The 25552-nt window shown below is 38.5% G+C and overlaps 1 protein-coding gene across 2 annotated transcripts in view; it reads right to left on the bottom strand.

Annotated features, from left to right (window-relative positions):
* EPC2 (enhancer of polycomb homolog 2) overlaps window positions 1-23688 on the bottom strand; it is a 107741-nt gene extending 84053 nt beyond the window's left edge. The window contains exon 1 of one of the 2 annotated variants that reach the window (XM_047771967.1): window positions 23248-23688. In XM_047771967.1, the coding sequence (XP_047627923.1) occupies window positions 23248-23400 (153 nt within the window). In that variant the 5' untranslated portion in view covers window positions 23401-23688. The remainder of the gene's footprint in view (window positions 1-23247) is intronic. The other variant, XM_047771968.1, reaches the window with a different exon arrangement.
* Window positions 23689-25552: the final 1864 nt, after the last annotated feature.

A 25552-nucleotide genomic window follows, 5' to 3' on the forward strand; every position in this document is an offset into this window, starting at 1 on the left:
GCTCTGGCATAGGCCGGCGGCTACAGCTCCAATTTGACCCCTAGCCTGGGAACCTCCATATGCTGCGGGAGCAGCCCTAGAAAAGGCAAAAAGACAAAAAAAAAAAAAAAAAACCAAAAAAACCAAAAAGGGGCAGGGGGAGTGACAGGGGTACCGAATTTACCATTATGCCTGAAGCAACAACAAAAAAAATCTAGCAAGAGGACTGAAACAATGGTTTTTCAGACACTATACATCAGGCAATAGAGGACAATGATACTTGAGAGAAGATAAATAAAACCAGTGAGCCCTACGATTGCCTCAGCTTACAACTCTGAAGGAGTACTCCATGTTTTGGAACAGGAGGATAAACTAAGGCAGAGCCTGGAAGACTTCCTGAGTTGAGACAGAAATAAGAGTCCAGGAAGACTACTAAGGCACCTGAGGTCCACAGGACAGAGTACTAAAGAGGAAAGAATTGCACACAGAGAACCCAGGAGATCTGCAGAGAGTTCCCTGGTATATTCAGCAAAATACTCATCAGCATATGTGTGTGAAGAAACTACTTGACAGTGGAGAAAGAACTATTCCAAAGGAACAGAGGGAACAGAGCCTGTCACTCAGGGCCAGAAAGAACACTGCTCCCACTAGCCAAACTGGAAAAAAAAGATGTGCTAATACAAAGAGGAACAAAGACAAGGATGATATCCGATCTCTTATCAGAAATAATTTAAGTGAGAAGACTAGAGCACCATTTCTAAAAAGTTCCAGAAGGAAAAATGCTCAACCTACAATTTCATATCCAGCAAAAATATCTTTCAAAAGCAAAGGCAAAATTAGAGATCTGTTGTACAATTCACATATAGTTAACAAACTATAGTATACATTTACAAACTGTTAAGAGGGTAAACTCATGTGCTTTACCACATACGCAGGAAAAAGGGGAAATAAAGATACCTTTAGATGTAAAAAAGTTGAAAGTATTCATCACCAACAGACCTGCATTACGATAACTGTTAACGAAAGTCCTTTGGGAAGAAAAACAGTATCAGATGAAAGTCTAGTCATATTGCTGAAAAGCAGGAGTAATGATAATGACAAAGATAAATATATACATCTTTTTATTATTATTTAAAAGTATCTGAAATTAGCTCTCTAAAAATACTAAGACTGTATTAGAGCATTTATTACATATGTAAAAGGAGTACATGGGAACACTCTGTACCTTCCCTTCAATTTTTCTGTGAACCTAAAACTGCTCTAATAAAGTCTTAATTTTAAAAATTTACATTAAATATAAATGGTCTCAACACTAATCAAGAGATAGAAATTGCCAGACTGGATTAAAAAAAAAAATAAGGACCAATCATAGGCTGCCTACAAGAAAAGCACTTTAAAGATATAAATAGGTTAAAAGTTAAAAAATTGAAAAAGATATACCCTGCTAACACTAGTCAAAGAGCCTTATTATAACCATATTAACATCCAATATAAATTTCAGAGTAAAGAATATCACCAGGGATTAAGAATTTACTTCATGATGCTTAAAGGGATCAATCAGTCAAGAGGACATTACAACCCTATTCAAGTATGCATCGGATAACAGAGCTTCAAGATACATGAAACTAAAACTAATATAACTTTAAGGATAAATAGACAAATCCATAATTGGAGATCTTAATACGACACTCTAGTATATAAAAGCAGAAAGTCAGTAAAAATATAGCAGACTTTCACTACACTATTAGAGAACCTGACCTTTTACAGAATGATCTATTCATTGAAGCTAGCATACATCTTCTTTTCACAATTACAGGGAACATTTACCAAGATGAGATATATTCTAAACCACATTACCAAAAATATACAAGACCTCAAATCAACATACTATGTTCTCACAATGGAATTAAGTTACAAACTGGTAACAGAAAGATATCTGTGAAACCACTAAATATTTGGAAACTAAGTAACTTGGGGATCAAAAAAGACATCAAACAGCAAATTAGAAAGTATCTTAAACAGAATTTTTTTTTTTTTTGGCTTTTTACCTTTTCTAGGGCCGCTTCCCACAGCATATGGAGGTTCCCAGGCTAGGGGTCGAACTGGAGCTGTAGCTGTCAGCCTATGCCACAGCCACAGCAACACCAGCTCCAAGCTGTGTCTGCGACCTACACCACAGCTCACGGCATTCGTTAGCTGCTGCGCCACAATGGGAACTCCTTAAACTGAATTTTAAAAAAAAGACTATGCGATGACTGCTGCTGGAAAAAATTTTTAGCTTCTAAACATTGTAAAAGAAATGAAATCAATGACATTAGCTTCCACCTTAAGCAACTAGAAAGAGAGCAAATTAAACCCAAAGTAAGCTGAACAAAGGAAAAAATCAAGATGGAAGTATAAATCAATGAAATAAAAATAAAAATAGACAATAGAGAAAATCAATAAAACCAAAAGCTGATTCTTTAACAAAATCAATAAAATTGATAAACTCCTAGTCAGACTGCTGAGGAAAAAAGTGACAAGACACAAAGTACCAATGCAAAAGAGGAGACATCACCCTAGAGAATATTATTAACAAATTCATAACAATAAACTTGTCCATTAGAAGAAAAGAACAAATTCCCTGAAAGAAACAAACTAAAAAAAAAAAAAAAAAAAGTTCTTGTCGTGGCTCAGCTGTTAATGAACCCGACTAGCATCCATGAGGACATGGGTTTGATCCCTGGCCTCAATCAGTGGGTTAAGGATCTGGCATTGCTGTGAACTGTGCTGTAGGTGGCAGACAACAGCTGGGATCTCGCGTAGCTGTGGCTCTGGTGTAAGGCCGGCTGCTACAACTCCGATTGGACTGGGAACCTCCATATGCTAAAAAGACAAAAGACAAAAAAACAAACCAAAAAAACCACCAAAGCTCATTTAGGAAGAGACAGATAACCTGAATAACTTTATGACTATTAAAGAAATTGAACTGTAGTTAAAAGCTTTCACACATTAAAAAGAAAACCTCAGGGACAGATGGATTCACTGGTGAATTCTACCAAATGTTTGAAGAGGATATAATACCAATTCTACAAAAAAAATTTTCTAAGAAAGCTTAAGTGGAAGGAATACTACCAAAGTCACTCTATGAAGCTAGTATTACCAATACCAATATCAGAAAATGACATTAACAAGAAAACTACAAATATCCCTTATTGAAAATACATGTAATTATTATAAGCAAAACTTTAGCAAATTGAATTCAACAATATACTAAAAGGACAATGACAAAATAAGGTTTCTCCCAGGAATGCAGCATTGGTTTCCCCTGAAAATCAAGATAATTCACCATATGAATAAATCAAAAAAGAAAAACTGTATGATCATCTCTGCACATAATAAAAGTATTTACAAAATCCAGCATCCATCCAAAAATTCTCACAAAATTAAAAATAGAAGGGAATTTCTTCAACCTGATAAAAGACAGCTATACATCATCATAATTAACTGAAACACTGAATACTTCTTCCCTAAAATTAGTAACAAGACAGTGATATCTGCTCTCAACACTTTTATTCAATATCATACTAGAGGTTCTAGTCAGGGTAACACCAGACAGGAGGGAGGGAGGGAAGCAGAGAGAGTGAGCAAGTATCCAGACTGGGAAAGGAAGAAGTAAAACTGCCTTTATTCATAGACCTATATGATCATCTGTGTAGGGAACCCAAAGAAATCTACAAACTTTCTAGTGAATTTGGCAATACGGCAGGATACAAGATTAATATACAGAATCAACTGTTTCTATGTAGTAGTTATAAATAATAGGACAATGAAGATAAAATATAGATTAATCAAGACAAAGATCCCATTTCAAATACTGAAATATAACTATATCCTAATTCCTATGAATACATACTGAAACAACCTGCCACACATCCAACTTAGAACTTTTTAATTCAGTTGCTTATGCAAACTTGGTCTTACAACTATGGAGAGTTTTGACAGGCAGTCTTCATCTAGGTGAGAGCAATGTCAAGCTTTTCAACTCTTATCAAAATGTGATCTATAATCCTAGTAACAAAAACACCAGAATCTTCTCTTCCTTCATTTAGCACATCGAACATTCCAATCTTTAATTGTAGAAATTTTAAGAATCCATGACAAATTTAACTTTCCAACAACCCTATATTTCATTCTTTTACTTAATTAGTTAGCAGTCAAAGGGAGTTTAAACTCTATCCAAAAAGCCCAGATAATAAGCATTTTAGGAAAAAGACCAAGGCAGTGGCTCTCAAACTCCAGTGTGGCTTCAGAATTATCTGTTGGTCTTGTATTCAAAACAGACTGCTGAGCAGAACCACCAGAATTTCTGATTCAGTAGGTCCAGGATGGAACCAGACAACACATTTCTCACAAGTTCCAAACCGATAATAAATCTGTGGGAACCACCAATGTAAAGCAGTGCTAGGAGACCGTGGTCCTTTAAAGGTAGAGAAATTTAGAGTTAGCATTTACAAAGTTCCAAAGTGATTTGACAGAGTAATTTTATGTCTGTTAAAAAAAATGGCTTTTGTATTTTCCAGATCTTCAACTTTTCTAGTAACTCATTTTTATATTTGAGAAAAGTATTGGCAAACAATGAATTAAAAACAAACAAAACCCCACCCTGGTTTTTCACCACAGAAAATATGAAAAACACTGGCCTAAAAGAACATGCTATCCAGAGTTTCTGCTGTGGCACACTGGGTTAAGAATCCTGTGTTGCTGCAGCTGTGGGGGGGGGGCGGGGGAGAACAAGCTATCCATTCACTCCTCTAGAATTCTAAACACTGCCTCTTGTAAACAAACTTACAAGTACTTAACTTTGCCTCCCAAGGAATACATGGGCTTTAGTTAAAAATCAAAGGAGTTCCCATGTGGCTCAGCAGTAACAAACCCAAATAGCATCCATGAGGACTCGGGTTCTATCCCTGGACTCGCTCAGTGGATTAAGGATCTGGTGTCGCCACGAGCTGTGGTGTAGGTCACCGACTTGGCTCAGATCCTGCATTGCTATGGGTGTAGTGTAGGCTGGCAGCTGCAGCTCTAATTTGTCCCCTAGCCTGGGAACCTCCATATGCTGCACCCGTGGCCCTAAAAAGCAAAAAACAAACAAAAAAACCCAATAAAACAAACACATTAAGTTTTTTTCCTATAAAACTGTATTTAAAGACATCAACTAAACAGTTAAGTGCCGTTTTGTAATAAATTCCTTTCAGAATTTAGTAACAGCGTAAAGATTCTTCTCTTCTGAAAAACAGCTATGTTAAATTTTAAATGAGTAAGAACTGAATCACCCATTGCTTCTCTTCTTATCTTAACTGCTTACGGGGATGTGAAGAAGAAATGAGGATTTGGGCATTTAATGGCCTGAGTAACTAATATCTTAAATAGAAATGAGCAATCTTATCATACAGAAATATTTTATCACAAGAATTATAACTCTAGAATACCTAACAAATCAACTTTTGGAAAACAATTATAAGTTATATATCATTAACTTGTTCCAGCTGATAAAGTAAATGTTTACTCTTTTGCTAATTGTTGGGTTTTGAACCTTGTTTTAAATTGAGAATTTTCTAATGCTGATTAAGACCATGACCTTCAACATCTACAGTAATTTAGGAAGGTTACATGAACATCAATGTACTTGCTCTTAAATAGTCACACAATAATGAGAATGAGCAGCAGTAGAAAAGATCTGAAATATGCAAAAAAATGATGGATTTTAAAACATTATTTGGTACTCAATTTATCTATTAATTAACAATTTCTAATATTATTTTACATTCCCTGAATACTAAGAGTGGAGAGAGAACTCGTACAGAAAATTTCAAGATATCTACATAAGAAAATAACCAAAAATCTGGAGTTCCTGTCATGGCTCAGTGGTTAGTGAACCCAATTAGCATCTATGAGGACACGGGTTTGATCTCCGGCCTCGCCCAGTGGGTTAGGGATCCGGCGTTGCTGTGAGCTGTGGTGTAGGTCGCAGACACAGCTTGGATCCAGCCGTTGCTGTGGCTCTGGCATAGGCCGGGGGCTACAGCTCCGACTGGACCCCTGGCCTGGGAACTTCCATATGCCACAGGTGCAGCCCTAAAAGGACAAAAATAACCAAAAACCATATCACTGGTTATAAAAAAGAAAAATAAGAACATTATGGAAAAAAATCCTAGCAAACGGACCCATTCAACAGAGAAATCACACAAAGAGAAAATGAGTATCTCTTACCTGCAAGAAATATTGTCAAAGTAGAGAGCTCTACTCTAGAAAAATGTTTGGGAAGCAATTCCTCCTGATACTACCAAATGTGAAATGGGCAACAGGCAAAAACACTTTATTGCCATAAGTAAATCACTAGGAAGCAATCATCTGAAGGGGGCAGAACACTTCATATTTATCAGTATTATCTGTCAGGACTTTTAAAAAACCTTCCTCCATTTCCCAGCCTCATTGAAGAATTTCATAGCAAAGTGTCAAAGCCCTCAAGCTTGTTACAGCAGGAAAAAAAAAAAAAAAAAAGGTTGAGAAATACTGCTCTAAACCACAGCTTCTTAAATTTTAATGTGCATCTGAACCACCAAAGGATCTATTTAAAACACACATTTTGATTCAACAGGCTGCAGGATGGAACATGAAATTCTGTAATTTTAAGGAGCTTCCAGGTAACACCAAACCCAAAGACCAAACTTAAATCAGCAAGGTTCTAAACTATGTAGCATCTCATAAAAAGTTCCTTCATGGTATAACCACTCTGGAAAACAGTTTGATAGCTTTTTTTTTTTTTTTTAAAGTTAAACCTTTAAAATTTACCTACCATACAATCAAGCCATTTCACCCCCCAGGTATTTACCCAAAACAAATGAAAGCAGACGGACACACACACAAATGTTTCACAGCAGCTTTATTTGTCATACCCAAAATTCAATCAACAGATAAACAGATAAACTGTGGTATGTAAATAAAATGGCACACTCTTCAGCAATAAAAGTACTGATACAGGCTAAAATATGTACGAATTACAAAACAACTATGCTGAGTAAAAGAAGCCAGACCAAAAAAGAAAACACATTGTAGGATTTCATTTATATAAAAGTCTAGAAAATGCAAACCACTAACCTACAGTGATAGAAAACAGATCAGTGTTTTGTCCAAAGGGGTAGGGAGTATATAAAGGGACATGAGGAAACAACTATTGGAAGTGATGAATATGTTCATTATCTTGACGGCAGTAATGGTTTCACGGTAATGTATACAGATGTCAACGCCAAGTTGTACACTTTAAGTATGTGCAGTTTATGTGGGTAATTATACTTCAATAAATCTATTTTATAAAGCTATCTGCCAATACACAATTCTGGCTAAAATAATATATATATTATACTCGTTTCCCCATACCTTGCCACTATATATAGCACAAATAAGTTCCAGTACTTTGAAAATTACGTTATACTGTGATATTGTGATTTGTAACAAGAAATATGTATCTGGGAGTTCCTGCTGTGGCACAATGGGATCAGAGGCATCTTGGGAGTTTTAGGACTCGGGTTCAATCCCTGGGGTGGCTAAAAATTAAAAAAAAAGGAAGAGAGAAAGGAAGAAAATGAATACCTGGTCTTTGTCCTCATTCCTGGCACAGAGCTCCCCAAACCCTTGGAATTATGGAAGTGATAAGTCATAAAGGTGTCTAGATATTCCTAATGAACCCCTTTCAACTACACCTGAGTTTGTTAATGATACGACTTTTGGAAAGCACCTAAGGATAGGTGCTTGCTGCCAGAAGGGCCAATCACATGATTAGAGGATTGGAACTTTCAATCCCACTCCTCTGACATCTGGGAAGGGGAAAGGGGCTGCAGAATGTAGATCAATTACCAATGGCCAATGATAATCAATCATGTCTATGTAATGAAGCCGCCATTAAAAAAAAAAAAAAAAAGACTGGGTTCAGAGATGTTCCAGGCTGCTGAACACAATGGAAGTGCTGGGAGAGAGCAGCACTCTCAAAGAAAACATGGACACTTCATACTCGTTTCCCCATACCTTGCCATATGCATCTCCTATCTAGCTGTTCTTCAGTTATATACTTTTGTAATAAACCACTAATCTAGCAAGTAAAATGTTTCTCTGAGTTCTGTAAGCCATTTTAGTAAACTAATAGAACCCAAGGAAGGGGTCATTGGAGCTTCCAACCTATAAATCAATCTGTCAGAAGCACAGGTGACAACCTGGACTTGTGATTCCCATCTGAAGGCAAGGATGGGAGGGGAGGTGGGCCAAGTCTTGTAGAATGAGCCCTTAACCAGTAAGATCTGATGCTATCTCCAGGTAGACAGTATCAGAATTGAGCTGAATTGCAGGATACTCCACTAGAGTCAGACAACTGCTTGGTATTGAGAAAAAAACCCACACTTCCCAATAAATGTCAAATCAGCTATCTACAACAGTATGCCTATACTAAGAATAAGAGCCTCCTCCTTTAGGACGTAGAAGATGGTAGATGACTCAGAGGGCCTTTTAGGATCTTTCTAGTTCCAAGCAACCACTAAAAAATGTACTGTACAGTAGATAAGAAAATCAGTGGTGATGAAGTGATAGCACACAGTGATGTAATTCTGTAGTGCTTCAGCGTACTATGGAATGAGCACCTTACTGTGCTGCATTAATGTCCTAACAGTAAATAAAGTAAAATGCTTCTCTAAGAACATAAAGAGAACAAGTTAGGCAACTCTTAATTATGCCAGCTTCTAAACACAATTCCACTGCAATACAGGCAAACATATATCTAAATTCTACTTCAGTGCTTAAAAAAAAGGTCTTCCTTATATTCAATACACTTGTATTCTTCAGTGACATGTTTCTATTAAAGACTCTAAGAATAGATGAATAAAATCTGCATTTCACAAAAGCATAAACTCAGTGTAAAGCTTTTTAAATACCTCCTTAGACTTCTCAGAATATTTAGAACTTTGTAATTCATATAAAATAAGGAGTAACAGTGAAAAAAAAACTGTATTATCTACTAAAAAGATACTCTCAATCTCTTCTAGGTCATACAGTCCATTAAAAATCTGATAGTTATAAAGTAGGAGATACATATATAAAACTGTGGTTAAAAAAAATTCATTAAGTTCACAGATGCCAATAAGCCTATCTCACTCAGTACCAGAGACACCAGCTAAAAAACCCTGATATAAAATTGAGACTTAACTGAAATCTCTACATATAAGGCATCAAAATCATTTTTACTGTCACAAATCTGCTGAAAATACACAACTGGAAATCACATTTCCAGTGTGCCAGCCTCATAACTAGCTTTGTCTCTAGTTCCCTACCACTGCCACCACCACCTACGCTTGGCAATCCATCTGACAACATTGATCCTTTACAAATACAAACCTGATGATGTATCTCCAAAACTTTAGCTCCCTATCAGCAATCTTAAATCCTATGTTCTCTAAATGAAAGAGAGAGAGAGGGTGTGTATAGGGAGAGTTTAATATCTCTTACTACTTATCATGGCATAAGTAGTAAATAATATGTAATCCCCGTTGCTGAATTACAGCAGTGTTTTTCAAACTGTGGGTTGAACCATTAGTGAATCATGAAATCAATACAATAGCTCATTTAATAAAACAGAAATGTAAAGAGAAAAAAAAATACATGTATAGCCAGTCCTCATTACTCATATATTCCACATCTGCAAATTCACCTTCTAGTTAAAATTTGTGATCCCCAAATCAATACTTCAAGTACTTTCACACTTATTCACAGAATGTACAGAGGGGAAAAGAATTTGAATCCCTCCACTCATATGTAGGTTCTCAGCTGAGGTCAAATGAGGCAATGGTCTGCTTGTTTCAGCTCTCATACTGTAAACAGGTGTCCTTTTAATTTCTATTTAGTGCCGCGCTTTTTGCATTTTTGTGGTTTGGGGGGATGATATCAACGTTTACAACCCCCCTCCAAGTGTAGTGAGGTGCTGTCCAATGTTTCTTAAGCCCAAGAAGGTTATGATGTGCCTTGTAGAGAAAATATGTGTTAGTCAAGCTTCATTCAGGCATGAGCTATAGTGCTGCTGACTATGAGTTCAAGGTCAACGAATCAATAACACATGAAAGTATCTTAAGCAGAAACATATATAATACAAGGTTATGCACTGACTGTTAGATGACATACTGTGACCAGAGGCTCCACGGAACCTAATGCTGTGTTTCCTCTGGGAGGCAATGGTTTAGTATTCCCTACTTCATTGTTCATGGTAACCTTATAGAACAGAACTACTGCAAAAAAAAAAAAAGAAAAAAAGAAAACTGTATATTACTGAGTATGCGTGTGTCAAGCTGCACTTTATTCTGTGTACACACACAATGAGTTACCACCCAAAAAGTTTAGAAGTCAATATATGAAAGCACAGAGAAGAGACCCTGAAAGGAGTGGTAAAATGGCAAGACAGCGAGGCAAGGATCATGGGCATATATATAAATCCTTTTCCTCTACCTAGAACAGAATCAACCATAAACTGTGATCTGACTGGTAAATCTAGAGTAAAGCCTACACCTGTACTTTATAAAAAAGCTTCCCAGATATTCTGATGTACAACTGAGAACCACTACTCTCTCTCCTAAATTGGTGATTTTCAAAGTGGGGTCACTGAACAAAGAGCATCAGGATCACCTAGGAATTGCTAATAATGCAAATTCTCCGGGCTCCATTCGGCACCCACTGAATCCTACACTCTTGGAATGGAGCCCAGCTGATCAATGTTCTACGTAAATTCTGATAAATGCCGATGTTTGAGAATCACTGACCTAAAAAATCATTCATATTTCTTTTAGAGGTACTTTGAAAGCCCTGATGAATGCTTGCTAAGATGGCTGAGCTATTTCAAATAAAGGTGAAGGGTAACTGCTACTGACCAAAGCATCTATAATGTATAGGCAATCTTCTTCCAAGTACAGTACTTTCTTTATGGAAAGTGGCAACCAAAATAAAATTTGCACATTGCCTGTGTAATAATCAAGCAGCAATGTTTCTTTAGGCCATCCTCCATATCACAAACTTTCTTTTCCTCAAAACTCTTTAAACAGGCACTATTCTTAAACACAAGTTGGCCTGTCCTAAGAAGTGAACAGAGATGACACCACAAAAATTCTTTCAACTCTCTAACTCTCCTGGGCATCACACATTTCCTAATATGAAAAGTAATGACATGCATCTTTAAAAACTCATGGCATTCTGGCATATGGAAGTAATTTCAAAGCTAATTTATAAAAATTATTTAAACAGTATATTATACTCAATTAGCTATTACATAAATTCATATACACTCTGATTCAAATCACGTCCCTTGTGACACAAATTTCCATAATTTCATTTTTATCTTCCATATAACATATTAAACCTCATGTGGAGTTATCTGTGTACAACTCTTTTCTGTAGGACTATAAGCTTTAGATGGGTAGCACGTTATTGCTTTTTGTGACTCAAGCATCTAGCTAGCACTCATTGTTCATTCTGTCAGCAAATACTCAGTGAGCAACTATCATATGTCATTCACTGTATCAAATGATTGATACAAAGGTAAAAGAGACATAGTCCTTGTGTTCATGGAGCTATTTACTGAATGAATAACATCACAAACTACAATGAAAGTCTGGGAGGGTGCAATCACTATGAAAGTTCCACCTTACCAATGTGATACCTGAAGACAGCTTTCTTCAAAAGGGTACCCTATTGTTGCTCTTCTGACCCAAGATAGTCTTTAAAACCATAAATAATTGTTAGAGGAAATACACATTGACAAGTCACTTAATCAACATTTAATCTGACTTTCACATAGTTTTCATGTAAGAAAGAAAATCCTGCAAGGCTTACTAACAACCAAATTCCCACATGGGAATAACAAGTTAAAGTTTGATATCCAAACTCCAAACAATCCAACAGAAAGCTATAATTTGCAAATTCTCAATTCCTCAAAAATTTTAAAGGGAAGAAATTTAAAATCAAAATTACCTGACTTTATGACACTAGATTAAGAAATTTAACTCAGAGGTCACATTTACTTAAAAATGAATACAAGAGAAAAATGTGTCTACTTTACCAAGCGAAAAGTATTTAGAATTTTTTAACACAAACACACACAGACACAATTCTACCAATAGCTGCCTCTATAGAGTACCTGGGGACATGGGGAAGAAAGGACACTCACTTTATATGTATATTATTTTCCATTAGGTTTTTTTTTTTTTTAACCTTTAAATCATGAGGGCATACTATTTTTCAATTTAAGAAAGCTAGAAATGTCTTAAATATGAAAAAATATATTCTGCTAATAGCAGCATCTCCTTTATAATGATAGGTATTAAAATCTGTAGCCTGACTATATACCTGGGACAAGGATGACAGAGGAATGGAACTGCCATTTACACCATGGAAACTCTTGAGGGGTTCTGAACCTCAGGTCATAGACCCTCAAAACATCCAAAGAAAAAATTGAGGGGTTTGTAATTCTCTTGTGGTACAGAGGGTTAAGGATCCTGCACTGTTATTGGAGCTGCTTGGGTCACTGCTGTGGCATGGGTTTGATCCCTGGCCCACTTCCACATGCCACAGGAGCAGCAAGGGAGGGAAAAAAAATTGAGGGGGGGAATCCATGAATTTGGGGGGGGGGATCATTTTTCTAATTTCCCTAACTTCTAATAAATTTAACATTTCTTTCAATTACTAACATAAGCAACAGGCCACAGGGGTACTTCTGATACTTGTGACCTAGCAATACAATAGCAATCTTTTCACTGTCATCTTACAGTGGCTGCACTTGTCAAAACATTTATACTTAACACTACTTCAAACTTAATCAGACCTAACTCTAGATCCTACTATTGTGTTAAGCATAAAATTAAAAATTGTTTTAATACTTTGATGCTATGCATTTAAAACATCATTCTGAGGTATTTCACCAGGCTGCCAAAGAAGTCCAAGTCACAAAAAATTTAAGCCTTGGATAATGGTTCTCATATCAACTGCAATAGTCCCAATTAGGAAAATTTGAGAAAGGGAACATTTGGGGGTTAACCCAATTGGAATGCTACCAAAAACTAGCGGGCAGGAGACTGATGTATAATAAACATCCTGGTATGCTTGTGATAGTCCATACAACCAGCTATGAACTGAATGTCAAAAATGTCCCAGTTTAGACACATCTCTCAAGAATCAAGTAAATGGCAAGATTACCCTCTTTAGTACCATGCTTTCCAAAGTTTCTAAACTTAGGTGTTCATCCCAGGGTTCACTGTATGTTAGAATGTCTCTTTTCATTTACCTCTTTAGTGTATATCACCCACTGAAGAGATCTTCATCACTAAAATCTATTTTCCTCCATGACTAACCCATTTGTCTCCTTAAAAATCACATTTAGGAGTTCCTTGGTGGCTCAGCAGGTTAAGGACCCCGCATTGTCACGGTAGCAGTTCAGGTTGCTGCAGTGATGTGGGTTCGATCCCTGGCCCCAGAATTTCTCATGCGATGGGCATGGCCAAAAAAAAAAAAAAAATCACTTCTAAAAACAAATACAATATTTAACTATAAATTATTCAGGATTCAATTATTATTCTGATGATTAGTTGAAAATTAGTAACCCAGAGAACTCAATCTTCAAAGTCTTAATTTTTTAAATCAATTTGTTAACTGCTCTCCCAGGAAGCAAATATGTAAAGAGCAAAATGTACATACTGATTTGCTAATGTTTGAAAGCTATAAAAATATATTTAATTGCCAGGAGAAAAAATGTGAAATTACACCTTGTAGTAATGTATGGAGATACTCTGTATATTTTACCCTTCTATATTCCTTCACATTTATTACCCTGTATAACTGAAAATTATTATTAATAATTTAAAAGTAGCAGTTTCCTGTATAAGGCACTAACTTAAGTCTTTACAAAAAAGTTAATCTTTGAAATTACCCTTTCAGATATTTCTCATTAAACATACAAAGAAATGTGGCTTAAAAAGATAAAGCAATTTACCTGGCCCAGAAGAAAAATGACAGACCAAAATTGAAGCCTATGTCGCAATTTCAAAGTTCCAACAACTTACTTCATCAAATTAGCTATACAATTGAGGACTGTCTTGGCAAATCCACAACCAACAACTTCATGACCTTTTGCCATGATCACCAACAAAAAAAGGAGGTAAGAAAGGTAGAAGCAAAGACATGGTGTGAGTTAGCAAGCTAACACACAGGCTGACTCTTGCATTCTACATTCCTCTGATTACACAGTAAAACCAGCTGACAAGAAAAAAGAAATCTAAAAGATATAAGGAAATGGTGCTAGGAAGAATCTGGAAATGACTGCCATCTTCCTCCAGTATTAACCCCACAAAGAACAGTCCTGCGTAGTAGAGTAGGCAGATCTTAAGTTTTATTCCACTTAGGTGCAGACAAGTCAAAAAATAATCAAGAATTAGTTTTAAGATAAAAACCAAATAATTAAAAAGGACCATTTGCTATCTACATCAGTCTATCTCATGGCTTATTCCTACCTAGCATCCCATTACTGTTTCTCTACTTCAACTCTACTTAAAATGAAATAAAATGCCCAGCTGTGTATTCAGTAATGCAATCAAACTCAATCCCAGTGGCCAGGATCACAGTCAATGTCTCTATTACAAACTTTCATCACTTAAGTGCCTGTGTAGGTATCCAGCCTGTGCTGAATAAAACAAAGGCATGATAATATTTTTAAGGTCTACTACAGAAAATAAATGTCTATTCTCTCAAATGTACTCTAATCCTCTCATATATATCCATATTCATATACACACTCAACTGAAAAACATGAGATATTAGAAAATCAAGTGTTAAGAGTTCAAAGTACACCAAAAATCAGAACATCTGTAGCAACAAGTAAGAGTAGTAAAGACAGTGAAAGAAAATATGAAAACAAGGGAACAGGTCATACCCAAAACATAGTGTGGATTGCTCTCTTGGTCTCTAGGAAAAAAATAGTATCAGATAAATGTAACTGATCCGCATAAATAACTCTAAAACAAACTGACAGCATTCCAATAGTGTTAAAGAGTTAGATCTTACCTATTAATATCTTCCTAATATTTAGTCTCTCATTTGTTAGTTCTTCTCATCTGATTTACATTCTGGACAGTAAGCCCAGGAGGTAGACAATTCACAGATGCAAGTAATTTTTAGAGCGAAAGGTACCTTAAAGATCACTCAGTCCAATTCTATTTTACAAATGAGGAAACTAAGGCCCAGAAGGTTCAATAATTTCCTTGAGGTCACACAAAACTTCATCCCTTACTACTCTGAAAATTAATAAATGTGAAAAACTTGTTTTCTTTAAAAAGATTTTGGAGGTTCCTTTTATAGTCCTTAATTCAGGTTTCATTAAAAATGTAATACAAACCATTCTCATCTCATTAAAAATACCTTACAAATTTGAAGTTAGCAAAAACACACTAAGTATATATATTCTTGGGTCAAACCATGGATTAAAAAAATCTAAGTTCATAACTTCTGATCATGATGCTGTATATCCACTTTTCAGGGCAATTCCCTAGCTAAGCCCCATTCTCAGGAGGGCAGCCCTTAACAACACTTTTATACAAACTTCCCCTGTTCCTTGACTTAGAGGTAGACAGGTAGGTGATGCAAGCCAAATCAATAACATCCCCAATCTCAGGGATCTGGAGTTTTAAACTAAGGAAGTACAGGGAGTTCCCTTTATGGCTCAGCAGTTAATGACCCCGACTAGGATCCATGAAGATGCAGGTTCGATCCCTGGCCTCGCTCAGTGGGTTAAGGATCTGGCATTGCTGTGAGCTGTGGTGCAGGTCGAAGACACAGCTCAGATGCCACATTGTTGTGGCTGTGGTGTAGGCCAGCAGCTGTAGCTTTGATTCGACCCCTAGCCTGGCAATTTCCATATGCCTCGGGTGTGGCCCTAAAAAGCAAAACAAAAAACAAGCAAAAAAAATAAAAGAAGTATAACAGTGATGACAGTAACGGCTAATATTTATTGAATGCTTACTGCATGCCAGGAACTATTTCCAGCATACTATAATTCATCTTCCCAACAAACTCCATGAGATTTTATAGATAAAATTAACTTGTTGATGGACTCAAACTCAGAGTCTGGCTCCAGAATACATGCACTTAACCACTACCCTACACTACTTCTCAAAGTTTGGGAATTATTAGAATTGAGTGATATTAATGTTACTTGCTGCTGAAGGGCCCACAGCTGCCCTTGTCCTCAGCTAGCCAAGCCTTGACTGTTCAACCCTTCTGTAGTGTCTGTGAGACAACCCTCAGGAACCTTAGATCAAATTTGGTTTCTGTTTTTTGGGGGTTTTGTTTTTAATTTTATGGCCATGCCTGCGGAATATGGAAGTTTCCAGGTCAGGGACTGAGTATGAGCCACAGCTGCAACCTACGCCAAAGCTGTGGCAACACCAAATCCTTTAACCCATAGTACCAGGCCAAGGATCAAACCACACCTCAGCAGTGACCTGAGCCACTACAATTGGATTCTAAACCTACTGCACCATGGTTTCCGTTACTTGAAAACAACCAAATGGTCCCAGCTGTCAAATGTGTTTTTAGGCCTCATTTTTAAAGAACTGATAGAGAAGAAACCTAAACTTATATCACAGATAAAGCATTCCCTGAAAAAAAAATTTTTTAAAGAGGAATGTGTTTATAAAAGGCTTTCACCACAAAGTTTCTTTTATAATAGCATTTCCTGAGACAAAAACTTTGAATGACTCCTCCATGCCCAGAGGCTAATAAAAGATGGAACTGGAAGAGATGTAATGAACCTTAGATAACATCTAGCTCTCAACCCACTCATTTTACAGCTGAAACAGTGCAACAGTGAAGATTCAGAGCCCTGGAGTCAATTACCCATAGGGTGTGAGTTCAAATATGGGCTCTCCCATATTGTGGTACACATAGGATGTGACTTTGGGTAAGTTGCTTTATTCCTAAAGCTTCAGTTTCTTCTTCTAGAAAGGAGATAATAGCACCTATACATCCTACCATTATAATGAGCTTTAAATCATCTACCGTGTTTAATAAAGTATCTGCCACATGCTCAACACAATCACTCACAAACACTCAGTAATGGTAGTTGTGATGGTAGTGATGATTAACCTGAGGCTCAGGAAAGGCAGCAAACTTGCTCAGATAATATGGCCATTTATCCACAGAACCAAAACTAGAAACAGACTTCATATTCGCACCTCAGTATTTTTTTCTACACTTTCCTACAAACTCTTGGACCTAACATTTGAGACTATCTAAAATCTGGTATAGCTCTACCCTTTAAAAAATCTAATCTGCATCTCAACTTCTATTCATTCATACACCAAATATTTACTTAGTGCTGTCTATGTTCTAAACAGTTTAGAATGCTGAAGATATAGCCGGGAACCAAGGAAGGGGAAGAAATGTAAAAGCCATCTCCTTATTCAAACAAAGGAGAAAGAGCTAGGAAAGAGTATGCTCAGAAATAATATGCTACCTCCTGAAGTTTCTATCAGCAGGGGGAAAAAGTATAAGAAAGGATAGATGAAAAAAACATAATATGGAAGAACTTTTCTTTAATCTACTTAACATTCATAGGACTTCCTTTAAATATGCTTGTACTCAAGTATTTGCTTCAACATACACTATACGACCAAACCTGAAGGCCCAAATTGTTAAATTTCTCTCCAAGAGGCCTTCTCTATACATTCCAGCAACAATTACTTTTATCCCTATTAACTATATTGACGTTGAACTTTTTCTAATGTTCTTTTAAATGTCTGTCAGAATGATTTAACCTGATAGTTTTTCCTAATTTTCAAGGTATGTTTTTGACCCCAACGACTCATTTAAGTTCTCTGAAGTCAAGATATGTATCATATGCTTCTTTTAGTCCTAAAAACACTTCCCCACCCAGTTTCACACAAACTTTTGATATTCAGAACCCTTTAAATAATTTTACAATATCTTACTTTGATAACACCTGGCACTTAATGATACCTGGCCAGTATCTGCTTCTGTTAAAAGGATAAATATGTAATGTTTGGGGCGAGTTCCCGTCGTGGCTCAGTGGTTACAAACCCAACTAGTATTCATGAGGACGAAGGTTCCAACCCTGGCCTCACTCAGTGGATTCAGGATCTGGTGTTGCAGTGAGCCGTGGTGTAGGTTGCAGATGTGCCTTGGTACTGGTGTTGTGGCTGTGGTGTAGGCCAGCAGCTGCAGCCCCAATTCAATCCCTAGCCTGGGAATTTCCACATGCTGCAGCCGACCCTCAAAAAAAAAAAAAAAAAAGGCATAATGTTTTTACATTACAAATCTACAAAATTGTATTCTACATCCTTCTAGAACCCCCATTATAAAACGTAAAATATATTAGTACTAAAAATAACTTCGAAATGGTAGAAAAACTGAATATATTCTGATTTTATTATTTAAAATATCACTTAAACTATTAAATAAAAAATTAAGCAACACAGAGAGAAATGTCAATTCAAATCAGCAATGGTCTTTTTCTTTAAAAATAAGCAGAATCACATACTTCATGCAGATTTTGTGTGAAGAGGTACCTTACACAAATCTATGTACACCCATAAGAGGGATAATTAACACAAGATAAAGGCCAATACTGCAGCCATACTATGTGTATAAAAAAAAAAAAAATCTATATTTAACAAAGCCTTTGATTCAACAGGGGAAAAAAATTTAGTACCAAAGTAAGAAACCAAGAAAAATTCCTTGAAGAATAATTTACCAAATTCTGCTAATGAATTACACACGCACACACACACACAGAGCTAATGTTTCACAAAAACATAGCTCCTGGTGTAGAAGTAGAAGGTCATCCAAAACTCCACAAACACGTATCAAGCATATTTTAAATGCTATCATACATAGCACTGGGCACATGGAATATACTAATGAACAAAACACACAAAGATCCCTGCCCTTACATTCTATTAGGAGAAAATATGAATAATAAATTAGGGCAGTTTGCCACAAATTTCTTATATACTTAAGATACCATAAACACTCAGACAAACATAATGGTGCCAATATAGGAAGAAGCAAGGTTAAAAAATTTCTAAGAAAAAAAAAAAACGACAAAAAAATCTGAAAGGCTGAAAGCTAAAGTCAGACACAGTTAAGTGATGAAAAGCTACACTTCGAAATAATTAAATGTTCCAATCAAATCAATATCATTTTTTAAAATTTCCAAAATTATAAAAAGTAAAAATTATTTACAGAAACTATAATGAACTTAGTAACAGCTCAGAAGATAATTTGGGATTCTGTAGGAAGTCAATATGAAGCACAGTGGTTATGAGTATGGGCTTTTGTGACATTAAAGGGCAAGAGTTTGAATTCTAACCCTTCCAGTTACCAGCAATGAGACCCCTAGGGCTGTTACAAGGATTAAATGAAAATCAAAAACTAGAAATAACTATTCGACAACAGATGGCTAGATGAATATATTGCAGTTTATCAATTCTTTGCAATACTATTCAATATTCAGTACAGCGGACTAACATACCCAACAGAAATGAATCTTTAGTGCATCACGCTGAGCAAAAAGCCAGACACAAAAAAAGTATGTATGATTTCATTTATATGAAATTCTAAAAAAGGCAAAACTAATCTGTAGTGAAAACAGCTTAGAACTATTGGAGGGACAGACTGGCAAAAGAGCAAAAGGGAACTTTAAAGACATTTGAATTGTTCCCATGTCTCAATTGTAATGATGTTTCCATGGACCTACACATTTGTCAAAACTCATCAACCTTAGCTTTAAATAGCTATGTTTTATTAAATTATACCCCCCAAAAGTTTATTTTAAAGATAATTAAATAATATATGTACAGTTTCAGCACAGTACATATGGTTCAAGAGGTATTAAGAAAATGGTAGATACTATTAAAATCATCAAACACCACCACACAACACTCCTGGGGAGGTGGCAGCATCACCAGTCACCTAACCTTTTGGTTGTTTAGATTCTAAGCAAATCTAAATTTACAGTATTTGATCTAGACCAAGGGCCAGGAGGAATACCACAGAAACCAAATTAGGCAAAGACAATGAAAATAAGGAATGCGAAGAAAAGTATGCCTGTACGTCCAAAAGAGATGAACTAAGAGAATGATACATACAGCAATGACAGAGTGCTCCAGTGCCAAGAACACCTAGATTACCTCACCTAGACATTATCAAAATATAACACAAAATTGAGTTAATGACTACATTAACAAGGTCTAATGACAGTCCAACAGATACACAAAGACAGTCCTTAATTTTATGGAGGTGAAGGTGGGGGGGAATCTATGAAGCCATTAAAGTCAAAGGATTCCACCACCCAAATAAGAAGTCATACTGTGGACAATTCAGAAACGCAAAGCCACAGGCCAGCAGCTACAGCACCAATTCGAGCCCTAGCCTGGGAACCTCCATATGCCGCAGGTGTGGCCCTAAAAAGCCAAAAAAAAGAAATGCCAAGCAAAAATTACAAATCCATAAATTGTTGTTTTTTTAAACAAGTTATGTGATTAAAAAGAATATACTTTTTAAAGGGAATTAGAATATTTTGATAACAGAAGTCAAAGTGAAACACAAGTGAAACATTCATTAAATTTATATTTTACTGCTGCTCAGAACTGTTTTATCAAGACAGAATATATATATATTTATATAGCAAACAAATAATTATGTTTAATAACATAAGTCCTATAAATAAAACCAGAACAACTAAATCAGCTGTTACTCAGGAAAGCACAAGTCTTTTGATCTTTACGTTAATTTAAAAAAGAAAAAAGAACTGGACAAGGTGGCCAAGTGGTTAAGGCAATGGACTGCTAAAAAAGAAAAGGAAAAAAAATGCCCGATCTGGACATTCCGGAGGCAAAAGACTCTAGACTATAAATACTGCCAGGGTTTGTTTAGTTTTAGATTGACTTTTAAGAACCTTCACTTGCAACATTAAAGACATGGAAAGGACAGGACAAAAAGTCAGAAGGCCTGAGTTTTAACTCTAGTTCTATCAGAATTTGGATTTCTTCCTAAAATTGGGCAGGTGAAGCAGGCTCCTGAAAATAATACAAATCAACACTCATGCTCTAGACTGAAAACGTTAATAATACAGAATTATAAAGGGGGAACATTTGTTTTTAATGCATCATTTAAAAAGTAACTAAACCACAAGTTTTCTTACTAAATTAAGATAAAATGCCAAGACATACCTAAGGGCCTAAAACAATACATAAGTACATAGCTGATCACTGTCTGCAAAAAGTAATATGTATTCACAGGAGTTCCCATCATGGCTCAGTGGTTAATGAATACGACTAGGAACCATGAGGTTGCGGGTTCAATCCCTGGCCTCGCTCAGTGGGTTGAGGATCCCACATTGCCGGGAGCTTGGTGTAGGTCACAGACGCATCTCAGATCCCCTGTTGCTGTGGCTCTGACATAGGCCGGCAGCTACAGCTCCAATTAGACCCCTAGCCTGGGAACCTCCATATGCGGCAGGAGAGGCCCTAGAAAAAGGCAAAAAAAAAAAAAGAAAAAGTAATATATATTTCAGGGGCTAACTATTCATTCTAGAATAAGGTTTTTAATTCAAGTTCTTCCCAAACCCAAGTAATAGGATCCAAGTAACTACATACAATATTGATACTTCGAGACTCATTTGCCACTTTTTCTTTCAGGGACATATTAACAGAAATACAACTTCGTGGAATCCAAAGCTGTGTTTTTTAAAGTTCAATTAACTTAATTCTCGAACGTGCTATAACTTCCTTATTTTAATTATCTTTTTCATGGAAAACTGACCTAAGCTAGAAATAAATTTTATTTAAAAACAAAAAGAATTTTCACATATGATTTAGCTCTAAAATCTTCAGCATAAATGTTGGGTTTTCATTTTGTTTATTTTTTTAAGTTGAATATTCATTTGACACTGAGAACATATTCCTTTTCTACGGAAAGTGCAAGGCTTTCAAGTAATCAAACATTAACGAAGAATGTGGTTAAATCACAGCAGAAGTAGTAATAACAGGGTAATATAATGAGGTCACAACTGGAGCAACCAATCAAAGGCATTAAAGCATTTCCTGCAATATTAATAGTCATAAGAGAAAACCAATCACAGAAACCTTGGGCCTTCTTTTGACAGTCACAGAAGCAAGAGAACCAATCCACGCACACCCGAGGTTGACAATAAGGCGGGACCACAGGTTCATTGAAGAAATTCTTGAGGGTGCAGTTACTATGAACTTCGCACACAAGTAGCACCACTCGAGTCATAAACACTGTCAAGCCAGAGGAAATTCAACCATATCCAAAATTTAACGCATCAGGGAGAAAAAACATTTTTGCCCCAAATTGCTGCTATTAATAAAAATGCAGCTGTCAATATGGATGCAATAGGTCCTCAACTTCTAAAACACCCCCCCCCATGGCAATTTTTCAGGGACGCGGGGCGAGGACTGTGGAGCACCGGCAGCTAGTTGCCTAACATCGCCAGTCCCTTTCTAAAGCCTCACACTAAGCAGGCACCGTCCGGGCTAGGCAGGCAGAACCGACTCGCTCTGGGCCCGGAGCTAGCCGGTCAGCGGCTTCTAACGTTACATCCTCCTAGTGGTCGTGGCCCTCAGCATCCCCGGCCGCAGTGCTGCACCACCTCAATCCTGCTGCACCAACGCGGGCCGGGGTGCGAGAATTACCTTGCTAAGAGGAAGACAATGTTTTGAAAGCGTTTTACTTTCCACAAGTCATTTCAAAAAGAACCCAATGCAAGGCTGAATCCAAAAGTGGGGGGAAAACGTTGCCTAGCCAAAGCATCCCCTGCGGATTAAATAATCCCACTCCAGGGGGACAAAAAAGGTAAACAGAGGCCGTACGTCAAGTGCGGCCAGAACATCCCCTGCGCCATTCCGGGCCGCCGCTTACGGCAAGGCCCCCTTACGGCAGCGTAAGCGGCGCTGCGAGCTAATCACAACACTGGGACGCAACAACATGGCGGCCGCGGGCGGGCGCTGCGCCGGCCGAGAGGGTTTACGCTACTCCGCCGGCGTAAGGTCCCAAGCGTTGGAGCGGCAGCGGCGCCCTCCAGCGAGCGTAAAGCGCTCTGTGAATGGCGAGGCCCGACTGACAAAGGGGAGGGGGGAGGAGGGAAGGGGGGGTAATAAACACTCGAGTCCCTACCGATTCCTCCTCCTTCTCCATCCCGGTGGGCATCTGGGGCACGGCCCGGTTGATGGAGACGCAGTCGTTGAGATCAGGCATGTCCTTGCCGCGGTAGATAGGCAGCGGTTTGGCGGCGTCCAGCGCCCGCGCTCGGAAGGAGAGTTTACTCATTGTCTCCCCGCCTTACAGGAACAGCCCGGGCGGCGGCGGCGGGGCGGGCGGGGAGGGGGGGAGGACTCCCGCCGCCTCCTCCACCACCTTCCTCAGTGCAGCGCGGCCGGCCCGCTCCTCCTCCTCCTCCTCACTGCCCCCGGCCACAGCATGGGCGCCCACCCCGCCCGAAAACAGCCCCCCGCCGCCCGCGGCCGCTTCCACACACTAGATCCGCCGCTCGCCCGCCCGATCCGCTCCCTGCGCCATGGCCAACATGGCGGACATTACCACAGCGGCGGCGAGCGATCCCGGCAGCCCGCGCGAGAGCGCGCCCCCGCCGCGGGAACGCGCCTCGCCCTCTCCCTCCCTCCCTCCTTCCCCTCCCTCGCCTACCCACCCACTCTCTCCGCGGCGCTGCCGGCCCGCGGGAGCGTGCTCAGCCTCGGGCCGCTCCGGGTAGGGGGGCGGCGGCGGCCCTCTGCTCCGCTGCGGGCGCTCTAGCCGTGTGGCAGGTGTCAGGTGCGCAAGTTAACCCGCGGCCCCGACACCCCGCTAGTTGGGTGCCCCGGAGGACGGCGCCGGGCAAAACATAGCCGCGCTGAGCAGCCCGTGTGTGCAGAAGTCTGTGAGCGGGAAAGGGAAGATGTCAACCGAGCCACAGCTGCCCCACTGAGCCTGTACTTATACAGCACTTACCTCCACAGCGCCAGCTAATTCTTATCCTCCAAATCGCGCATCCCTGGGAGGTGCGAAAGGTCCATTCCTTCCGTCCGCTCCGAGGGGCGCAGACCTGTCGGGTCTCGTCTGCCCCGAGAACGCCTCCGCAATCCCGGCCCTCTTCCCGCATCTTTTTTTTTTTTTGGTACCTGACCGAAAGAGCTCTCCAAGGTAAGGCATCCTCGCTTTCGCTGAGAGGATGCTAATGGCAGCAGTGAGGGTTAATGTTTGAGGCTGCCAGATGCAACAAGTGCACTTGAACCTGTCACCAAAACTTCAGAGTTATTTAATGGATGATATTTCTGATTTCAAAAATATTAAGCTTATAATTTTTAACCAAGGCAGAGAACATTTCCAAAGTGATAGATCCGTGTAAAATATTGGATGCTGTGGAAGATGCCAAGAGGTTTGAGGAAAAGTTCCTGTCCTCGTGCAGCTTTCACTTTGATGGGATGACAGAACGGTTAGAAAGATGAATAACAGTAAGAGATGTAAATAGTTGAAGAACAGGGCAACTGAAAAGTAAATGACAGCCAAAAGGAAAAAAGTTTATAACTTGAAGAAAACTACATAGGCAATGACACAAGGCAGTAGAACATGCATAATTACCAAATGAGTCATACAGGCCATAGTTGCCATGAGAGTTCAGAGAAAGGAGACTACTTTAGCCTGAACCGGTTAGAGAAAGTTCTAAAGAGGAGGTAAAATCCAGTTGACTCAAATTTATTTGGCAGCGATTGTTGATATCAACTTCATTTAGCCAAGAGTTCCTTGGTTAGACTTTAAGCATCACAGTTTTCCTACAAAAATCCCTGGGAAGAGTATAACACATTTTGTTATTTTCTAATAATCGATCAATGTTTTGCCTAGCTCAGAGAAAAGTAGATAGTTTGATCACATCTAGAAGAGAGAGAGAGAGAGAGAGAGAAAAAAAAAAAAGCCTATTCCTACAGTCATTTCTATAGAACATCAAAGCTCCATCTTTTCCTCCACCACATTCTCCTTTTTACCAACTTCTTCCCCTCTTTTTCCTCCCTGTCCTTCTCCCTTTTCTCTCCACTTCCCCCTCTGAAGGCAGAATGTACATGTGGACTTCATGGCAGTGTCTAAATAGTTTAAGCTCTTGCTTGGGTCCAGCAAGAATTCAGGCATTGATTAGCGGAGCTTGAGCGTTTTCCATCCACTTTGTTGTTAGAAACAGTGGAGGTGCTGTGACTCACTTCTTGTAAGAAACACCTTCCTCAAGCTTATGGGCATGTCTTGATCCAAGTTCTACCCCCTGGAATGGGTCCAGTTCTCTGCAAGGAAGACCAAGATGTTGTTGGGAGGGGGTCAGCCCTTGATTCAAGCCTAAGAGGGGTGGAGGCAAGCAATGGCTGAAGAATTGAGTCATCCAGGACTTGTATCTGGCACTTCTTAGGTTCAAAAAGAATAGCTTTCTTCGATTCCCCAC

The sequence above is a fragment of the Phacochoerus africanus genome, chromosome 3, assembly GCF_016906955.1.
Source record: "Phacochoerus africanus isolate WHEZ1 chromosome 3, ROS_Pafr_v1, whole genome shotgun sequence".
NCBI classification, from domain to species: Eukaryota; Metazoa; Chordata; class Mammalia; order Artiodactyla; family Suidae; genus Phacochoerus; species Phacochoerus africanus.